The 10,000-nt window shown below is 52.9% G+C and overlaps 1 protein-coding gene across 1 annotated transcript; it reads right to left on the bottom strand.

Moving 5' to 3' along the window:
• Positions 1–2,468: 2,468 nt before the first annotated feature.
• Positions 2,469–8,813, bottom strand: LOC135830823 (uncharacterized). The gene has a single exon (XM_065343031.1). It carries the CDS (start codon positions 8,811–8,813, stop codon positions 2,469–2,471), a length of 6,345 nt encoding a protein of 2,114 aa, XP_065199103.1.
• Positions 8,814–10,000: the final 1,187 nt, after the last annotated feature.

Below are 10,000 nucleotides of genomic sequence, written 5' to 3'. Positions count from 1 at the left end.
TTGTATTGGGCCTCCGCAGCTCCCCCCCCCCCCCCCTACACACACCACCACCACCCCACGCACACACTACATTGTCACATAGCACAACTCAACCATTCGCTACCCTGTTATTGAGCACTCCTGCTCGTTTGGTCTCGCGAATCCCAATAAAATCAATCATCAAATCAGAGAGAGAGAGTGAGGGAGAGAGAGAGAGTGAGAGAGAGAGAGAGAGTGAGAGAGAGAGAAAGAGAGAGAGAAAGAAAGGGAGAGAGAGAGAGAGAGAGAGAGAGAGAGAGAGAGAGAAAGAGAGAGAGGGAGAGGGAGAGGGAGAGGGAGAGGGAGAGGGAGAGGGAGAGGGAGAGGGAGAGGGAGAGAGAGAGAGAGAGAGAGAGAGAGAGAGAGTAAGTTACATTTATAAAGACAGGTAAGTCTAACAAATGAGGACTGAGACCTCCACAACAGGGTTTTCACGCCTGAAAGCAGGTGCATGATTTAACAAGCAGGTTGTCAGTCTAGATTTTATGCGCAGATGGAGAAAAAGCGCAGAATTTTTGTAATGAGATGAAAAGCAGAAATAATAAGAAAAGATGAAATGAAAGCCTGCTCACAACCCCGCCCAGCCTTGCGAACTGGGTATGGTGGATTAAGAACCCGGTTCAACGCTCGAGCAAGCGCTCTCCACTCAAGGTGTTCACAGCAACTGATAGGAACTCATATGGGGAAATTATAGAAAAGAAATAATAAGATAAAGAGAATAAATTTCAACGCACCTCAATAAACGGAGCCCCACATACAGTACCTCAGAAAAGTGTATCTTCCGACCAGTGTTTTTGTTGACGTCGCAACCAGATGATGTAGCTGCTTCGCAGAGACGTCTTACTGCACAAATTACGAGAGATAGAGAGAGAGAGAGAGAGGGAGAGAGATAGATAGATAGATAGAGAGAGAGAGAGAGAGAGAGAGAGAGAGAGAGAGAGAGAGAGAGAGAGAGAGAGAGAGAGAGAGAGGGAGAGAGAGAGAAAGAGAGAGAGAGAGAGAGAGGGAGCGGGAGAGGGAGAGGGAGAGGGAGAGAGAGAGAGAGAGAGAGAACTCTCTCTCTGCCTGCTTCATGCGCTCCCGATTTGAGTACTCATCAGTAAAGAACCCAAAGCTAAAGAAAAGAACCCAACCAGCCGCACACGGAGCATAACGTTACAAGAAGCAACAGCATAAAATAAGTAAACTTCCTAAAAAATCGTATCAGTGACCATGGCCTGGCCATACTCGGCTCCAATCGGCCATGGGCCTGTGTTTGCCAGTTTCCCGTTCTGCAGCGTTCTGCGCTTTGCTTTCAGGGGTGCAATAGTATGGAATTCACTTCGTGGAAACCTCCTTGTAATTCATCACTCCTGGTGGTCTGCATGGTTCGAAGGTCATGCAGATAGTTGTTCCGCAGGACTACACCACGCTAGTCCATAAACATTGAAACTGTGATGGATCGTAACTACACACTGGGTTCTTCGATATAACCAAAACGCAAACGTGCTAAAAAAGAGAGTGAGTAAAAGCAAAAGTGTACGGTATTATATGTGACCAAAAAGATACAGTGAAAGAAAAGCCTAGCAAAGCATTGCAAGGCACGTTGGTTCGGCTGCGTTGGTTCAGCTGCACGCTAGTGCAAACATGCAGATCGACAATGTTGGGCGGAAACCAAACACCACAACATTGCCAGAAACTAACTTGTTCACACCTACATACAATCATGAGTCCATACCGTGTCTGGTCTGGTTTGTTATGTTAGCGACCTAGAATGCATTGAACACATGGATTCGATCACACAGACCAATATTATGCTATAGATGAATATCGCAGCACAACTGCAGCGTAGCTAAGGAAAGGTGAATTGCCTAGAGGCAAATGCACAGCTTGTCGCGATAGAACTGCGACCACATAGGTGCAAACTGACAATACTGAAACACCGGCGATGCCACAAAGTGTCTGGCGTGCCCACTACTAGTCTATTGACATGATCTATGGAAAGGCGCCTACACGTCTACCTCAAATGTCTAAGTACCGTGAAAATGGATGAATACAAACCAGCAAAGCGCCATAATGCTGTAGGGCATGCACATAGAATCGGTATGGCTCGTCTAGCCTGCAGTTACCTAAAGTACCATACATGCACAGAACAATGCATCCAATAGTCCGTGTCCAGACACACTATCTAATGTATAGTCAAGGAGAGCCTCGTGAACATCCTCCCCCTCGAATACGCGATGAGTTACCTCGCAGCGTATTCCACTACTACCTAGCTTACAATTTCATGTGTTGTACCTCTATCGGTCTAATCACTGCGTGGCAAAAAGATGTGGTAAACATAAAAATGATAACACTGTGGTGCTTATGTGATATGCCTGCAATGTATGCTGCATCTATTGAACTACTGCTTCTGTCTTACTTGTGTTACCACCATAACTGAATACGTACAGCTCTAGCTGCCATCTTCTCTATGCATCTAGCGGGCAGATCTTGGTGATGGGACGGGTGATTCGCTTCCCGCCGACTTGCACCTCCACAACACGCACGTGACCATCTGGGCCCGGCTTGGTCTCCATGACGCGTCCGAGTGGCCAGTGCCCACGTGGTGCATCCGGTTGCAATACCAAGACGATGTCTCCTGCTGCCACGTCTCTCCGTTCTTTTAGCCACTTCCGTCTCGCGTTGAGAGTCGGCACCCACTCCTTGAGCCAGCGCCGCCAGAACTGCTTCACCACGTCTTGAACTTGCCGCCATCGCTGGTTGGGGTGGAAACCTGTGGTGTCTACGCTTTCTGGGGCGAACTGACCGCCCATCTGACCCGTCAGAAAGTGGTTCGGCGTTAGCGGCGAGCTGTCGTCAGGGCTGGCCGACTGGTACGTGAGCGGTCTGCTGTTCATAAGGCTTTCGGCGTTCGTGAGCGCAGTTGCCAGCATCTCATCCGTCAGGTCAGCATTGCCGAGAACTGCCTTGAGGGCGCGTTTCGCCGCCTTAACCATTACTTCGTGGACTCCGCCGAAATGCGGGGCTAGCGGCGGGTTGAATTTCCAAGCCACCCCACGGTTGGCCAGGGACTTGAAAACTGCGTCGTCATCCAGAGCCTCCACCAGTTCCCTCAGCTCACGATCGGCTGCCACGAAATTCGTCCCATTATCTGAAATGATCTCCAGCGGTTTTCCACGGCGCGCGACCATCCTTGAGAACGCGTTAAGAAACGAGCTGGCGTCGAGGCCGTAGCTCATCTCGAGGTGTACGGCTCGGGTTAGCAGGCAGGTGAAAACGCAGAGGTAACGTTTGGCTTGGCTGCGTCCCCGCCCTTGTTTCGTTAAGTATGGGCCGCCATAGTCTACCGAGGCTCTAGCGAAGGCTCTCAACGGTGTAGCGAGCCGGACCTTCGGCAACGGCGCCATAACTTGCTCTGCCGTCCTGGCTTTGCGACGTCGGCACACCATGCATTCAGCTTCCCACTGGCGTATCTCCTCTCGGGCAGACTCCAGCCAGAACCGTTCTGTCAATGCCGCGAGCGTCTCGTTCGTGCCACCATGCTGTCGCAGCTCGTGGTGGTGCTTCACGATTAGCGACGTAACTTCATGTTTCCGGGGTAGAATGATCGGGAAGCGCGTGCTGTACGGGAGCCAGTCAGCTAGGCGGGTGCGGCCGTCACAACGTAGTAGGCCATCCTCATCCAGTCGCGGACACATCTTTGCTAACCGCGATGCTGCTGGCAGAGTCTTCCCCTTCTTCAGTGCGCTGATGTCGTCACCAAATGCATCCTGCTGCGCTCCGTAGATGATGGCAAGTTCCGCCGCTTCCAACTCTTGGATGTTTAGCTCTCCGCTGACGCGGTCCCCTTGTCTGCAGTTATTGACGAACCGGTTGATCCATGCCTGAACTCTCACAAGTCTCGTCCAGTTGGAGTAGCGGCTTGGTTGCACGACGGTGATCTGCTGCGTCACGAATGCGCTCTCAGACGCCTGCACAGCTGCCTTGCGAACTTCCGGGTCGTCGCTCAACCCCGAAGTATCCTTTAGCTCCGTGGCTGGCCAGGTTGAGCCGTTGCTCAAAAACGCCGGTCCTTGCCACCATAGGTCTGCGTTGACCAGGTCGTTGACGCAAACTCCTCGTGATGCCAGGTCAGCTGGGTTCTGTCCCGTAGGGACGTAGCGCCACTGTCGCGGTGCGGTACGCTGCTGGATGTAGCTGACGCGATTCGCGACGAATGGTTTGAACCGCCGACTATAGCTACGAATCCAGTGGAGGACCGTCGTGCTATCGCTCCAGAAGGTGACAGTACTAAGTGGCACGTCGAGCACTTTACTCATTCGAGTGGCAACCTGATGGCCGAGAACTGCCGCCATGAGCTCGAGCCGGGGAATGCTGGTAGCGGCGGTAGGTGCGACACGACTCTTCGACACGAGGAATCTGCACTCCGCTGTTCCATCTTCGCGCACACTTCTCGCATACAGAACAACTCCATAGGCTTCGCTGGACGCATCGCAGAATGCATGCAGCTCGAGCTTGCCGGTCGATGCTTCAAATTGACGCGGGACTCGGACGTTGCTGAGCTCGCTCAACTCTTGGAACCATTGCTGGGCTTTATCAACTATCGCGTCGGGAAGTTGCTCGTCCCAGTCGACGCCACTCATCCAGCATTCCTGCATCAGCATCTTGCCTCGAACGACGAACGGCGATATGAAGCCGAGTGGGTCGAATACGGCTGCTGTCCGCTGCAAGAGGTAGCGCTTTGTGATACGCTTGGGCAGATCCGGTTGCTGCACGCGGAACGTGAACTCGTCATCGAGGGCAGACCATGTCACTCCGAGCGTTTTTACCGATGGTAGGTCTCCCACCGTCAGGTCGACATCCGCTGCGCGTTCTTCTTCTGGGATCGTACTCAGCAACGCAGTCGAGTTGGATAACCACTTTCTCGGTCGCATGCTTGCCTTCCCCCACAGCTCCATTAGGTCGTCATGGAGCTTGGTACCGTCGGCGACCGTGGCAGTACTGTCCATCGTATCGTCCATGTACGTACTGTCCAGGATGGCCTCTGCTGCTGATCGGTGGGTATCGACGCTTGCGTCCGCGACTTGGCGGGCGACATACTGAGCCAAGAATGGCGACGCGTTTACACCGAAGACTAAGCGGTTGAACTGGTACTTCTTGACCGGACCATCGGAGGCCGGGTCCTGCCACAAAAAGCGGTGGTACGGCCTGTCCTCGGGGCGTATTGAAACTTGCAGATACATCTCTGCTACGTCGCAGGCAACGGCGATGGGCTTTCTTCGGAACCGGGTGAGAACATCGCAAAGGTCTCGCTGCAACTTCGGGCCGGCGTGGATGGCGTCGTTAAGTGAGATGCCGTGGTAGGAGGCGGCTGCGTCAAACACAATCCGGACCTTAGTTGTCGTCTTCTGTGGCCGCACAATGGCGAAGTGTGGCAGATACCAGCATTGGTCGGTAGGCGCTTCGTCAGTGACGTCGGTGATATATCCTTTCTCGAGGTAATCTTGGATCACTCTGGCGTATGCTCGGGCTACTTGCGGTTCACGTTGCAGTCGTCGACGTGTTGACTCCAGCCGCTTAGTCGCCATATCAACGTTGTTGACTAACTCCGCCTTACGACTGTTCCATGGTATCGATACTTCATACCGGCCGTCTACTAGCCGCGTGGAGTCTTCCACTAATTTCACCGCTGCGGCCTCGTCTGCCGATGTTGGTCCTGGAGCCGCATTGTCCGTCTCGACGCCACAGCTGTCGACCTTCCAGAACTGTTGCAGGGCTTGCTCGACTCCTGCAATTGACTTGTCTCCACCGACGTAGTACGAACGGTTGGGCTGTGGGCCCTGCGTCTGCTTGGAGTTGGGTGCTCTGAGCTTCCCTACGCAGGTCCATCCGAGCGGTGTTAACCTAGCGACAGGTTGCCCAGGTTCACCAATGACGTCACGCGTCGATACGTGCAGCTGGACTTGGTCACTGCCGATCAGCATATCTACAGTGTCGTGTTCTCCCACCGCTGGGAATGGAATCTCCCTCAGGTGCGGGTAGTTACTAGCCTCTTCTAGCCAGTCGACTGCGCGAAGGTCGCCAGTCACGGATTTGTCGGTGGTGTACGCCGTGATCGTCTGCTTCAAGTTGCCATCAACACTCCTCAGCCCGATGTCTACTGGCATAGTCTCGAACGTCTCCAGCTTGCCATTGAGCGTGCTGACCGTCGTCCGTTGGCGTTTGCCACTCAAACCGAGTCGAGTGGCGATACTAGTGTGCACATACGTCACAGTGCTGGCATCGTCCAGCAAAGCGTTGACAGTCACTGACTGCTGGCCGTTGCACAGTGTCACCGGGATTGTCCGTAGAGCTACACGGTCCGTCCGGCGCCCTTGTGCCACATGTGTCGCTGCTTCTGGCTCCCCCTCTGTGACAGTCGTGACCAGTGATGTCTGGGGTGCGGGCTTCTCAGCTTCCGGAGTTGGCTGTGCGCTGCCGGTAACATTGCTGCCATGGAGCAGCGGGTGGTGATGTTTGATGCATCCACTAACCGGGCACTCACGATCACGGGGGCAGTCCTTGCCAGCATGGCCACTGCCCAAGCACCGGAAGCACGCGTTGCTCTGCTTGGCGAGCCGCCAACGCTGATTGACCGACATGACCTTAAATGCCGCACACTTCCACAGGGGATGTGCGCCTTTGCATACTGCACAGTTGACGTCGCTCTTCTGTTGAGCATGATATGCGTGGTTGCGACTAGGCGGAGCACTACGCCTCTGGAACCGGTTATCTCGGGGTGGTTGCTGCTGTTGGGGCGTGGTTTTTACTGCTACGCCGCTCACCGTTTCTGCCGAGATCATCATTAGCTCTGATTCTACTCGTGCCCATTCGAGCAGGGCTTCGACGGACTCTTCTACTTGCCGATCATACCGCCATCGATGGTACTGTGCAAGCACACGTTCGTCGAACTTACGGAGGAGCTTCTGGTAGAACGTACCAGCCTCCAGTTCTGCGGCCCGGCCGCTGTCTTTCAGGTTGATGACTACTACCTCGAGGAGCTCCGTGAATTTCTCGAACTCGGACGCTCTGTTGTAGCCAACCTTACCGAACTGCTCGATTTCTTCTACGTGGATCGCGACACGCCTGCGTTCTCCGCCATACTTCCTGACCAGTAGCGCTTTGGCGGCCTCGTACGCAGCAGGGGAATAGCCTAAGCTATCGATGGAGTCCAGTGGGTCGCCGACTAGGTACTGCCTGAGTTGCAGTAGCTTGTACTCTGGTGCTGCCGGAGATGCGTCTATGCATGCCATGAACGCCGCACGCCAAGACTCGAATTTTCTTTTGTCGCCGTTGAATGTCGGAATGCCGATCTGCTTCAGCTGACGCCATGGTTCCGGTTGGTGAGGTGCCGTCAGTGCACTCTGCGGTTGTGGCATGGTGGTGGACTCTGCAGCAGGTAAGGCTAGACCATGCTGAGTTGTCATGCTTGGTGTCTGTGCGACCATTTGTGGGACGTTGCTATAGGTTGCATAGCTAGGCTGCGTGATGTTGTTGCCTGTCCACATAGGTTGCTGTGTTCCATACTGGTTGGGACTACTGAATTGCATACTTGGCATGGCACTGTAGCTGTTAGCACCATAACTACTACTGCTGTATATGTAGCTTGCACTAGCAGATGCAGGATTCGCACCAGGGGTAGGGTAGATCCTTGGCATAGAAAATGCACTTGCACTGGTCAAGTGCTGCCGAGTGGCAGGCTGTGAATGCGTCGACCTCACTTTCGATGCCTGCGATGCGTGGGCTGCGATGCCCTGACTTGCCTGATGCTGCCTGCCCGCGGCAGGCCGACTTGCACTGCTAGATTGTGCACTATACGAAGTGCTCGCGGTCGCACGTGTTGTGACTTCTGCTGCACCGCGTGGTTGGCGCGGAGCTTGCGTCTTCGTAGCGGATGTTGCACTTGAGGCGGTCGGCGCCACCACGAGTCCTGCAACTGACGAGGTTTGCGGTACGACACACGAACTCGTGGCGGGTGGCGGAGCTGCCACTGCTGTCTGCGTGACCTGCGGGACTTCTCTCTGAGACTGCTGTTCGTGCTCTGAGGAGATTTGGATTTCTTTCGTTTGATCTCCCCCATCCGCGCTCAGGCCGGTTGGCGTTCGCCTTTCATCACTAGCTTGCGGCCATCCCTGAACTGGTGCGTGGTGCTCCTCGTGAATGGCGGCAGCTACGTTCACGGCATCTCGGGGTCCCTGAATGGATAAATCACTCAGGCTCTGCGAAAGCTGACGCGAGTTCAGCGATCGTCTCTGTAACGGTAAATACGGGCTAGCCCCACGTGCGCGTGCGTCGTATCTACTATCTTGAAACTGAATTGACCTTTCGTCATGCGAACTATCGTGAGGTGCTGCATACAGCCTCCTAGATCTAGGGACGGGGTCTTCTACTGCGCCTCTGCCATACTCAACAATCATAGCCGATGCCTCTGCATATTCTTCTTGCAACTTCTCAAGTTCTCTCAACATCTTCTCTGCCTGACTATTGTTATCCTCCGTGGTGTAAACACTAACGAGCTCGGCAATTACGGATGCAGCTCGTTCGTAACACTCAGTCAACACGGGTGAGCTTGCTACCTGATCAAATGACAACTCACCGGAACTGACCCGACGGAGATCGACGATCAGGGTCCTTCTCGCGTTGGTGAAGTCCGACTTCACTTGCACTTTCAGCGCTCTGAGTTTGCCTGAGTACAGGGCGACCGCCTCTGGTTCACTATCCGAAAGTGACGTACCAGACGCTTGCGATGCCACCTCCTGCTCCGCATCCTCCATGCCTGCAGTGCTCCGATTTTCGGTATCGGACGTGCTCATGACTACAGTTCTCTCTGTAATCAACTTCTACGAAACGCGATAAACCATCCTCTGCTACCATTAATGTTCCGCAGGACTACACCACGCTAGTCCATAAACATTGAAACTGTGATGGATCGTAACTACACACTGGGTTCTTCGATATAACCAAAACGCAAACGTGCTAAAAAAGAGAGTGAGTAAAAGCAAAAGTGTACGGTATTATATGTGACCAAAAAGATACAGTGAAAGAAAAGCCTAGCAAAGCATTGCAAGGCACGTTGGTTCGGCTGCGTTGGTTCAGCTGCACGCTAGTGCAAACATGCAGATCGACAATGTTGGGCGGAAACCAAACACCACAACATTGCCAGAAACTAACTTGTTCACACCTACATACAATCATGAGTCCATACCGTGTCTGGTCTGGTTTGTTATGTTAGCGACCTAGAATGCATTGAACACATGGATTCGATCACACAGACCAATATTATGCTATAGATGAATATCGCAGCACAACTGCAGCGTAGCTAAGGAAAGGTGAATTGCCTAGAGGCAAATGCACAGCTTGTCGCGATAGAACTGCGACCACATAGGTGCAAACTGACAATACTGAAACACCGGCGATGCCACAAAGTGTCTGGCGTGCCCACTACTAGTCTATTGACATGATCTATGGAAAGGCGCCTACACGTCTACCTCAAATGTCTAAGTACCGTGAAAATGGATGAATACAAACCAGCAAAGCGCCATAATGCTGTAGGGCATGCACATAGAATCGGTATGGCTCGTCTAGCCTGCAGTTACCTAAAGTACCATACATGCACAGAACAATGCATCCAATAGTCCGTGTCCAGACACACTATCTAATGTATAGTCAAGGAGAGCCTCGTGAACAATAGTGTTTTCAATGAAAAGCAGGGTAGAAATCATGGCGATACATTATTGTATGATCGAACTAGTCTTCTTGAAAGTTCTTTTTCACACTGATACAGTTCATGCAGCAGACGGTGCGAGTGAATCAGCCTTTATCAGGTATCCCGGGGCGGACGAGATAGTGACGGGTAGTCCGCAAAACTCCGCGTACATGTACATTATCATGCATGTTACGAAGTCATGACCTCTGTATTTTAGCAGCCATGACTGTGCAGGCTATGAATATTGCTCTAATA

This window comes from Sycon ciliatum, unplaced genomic scaffold (genome assembly GCF_964019385.1).
Source record: "Sycon ciliatum unplaced genomic scaffold, ocSycCili1.1 SCAFFOLD_2567, whole genome shotgun sequence".
Taxonomy (NCBI): Eukaryota; Metazoa; Porifera; class Calcarea; order Leucosolenida; family Sycettidae; genus Sycon; species Sycon ciliatum.
The sequence above is the reverse complement of the archived record's forward strand: the minus strand, read 5'-3'. Positions and strand labels throughout refer to the sequence as shown.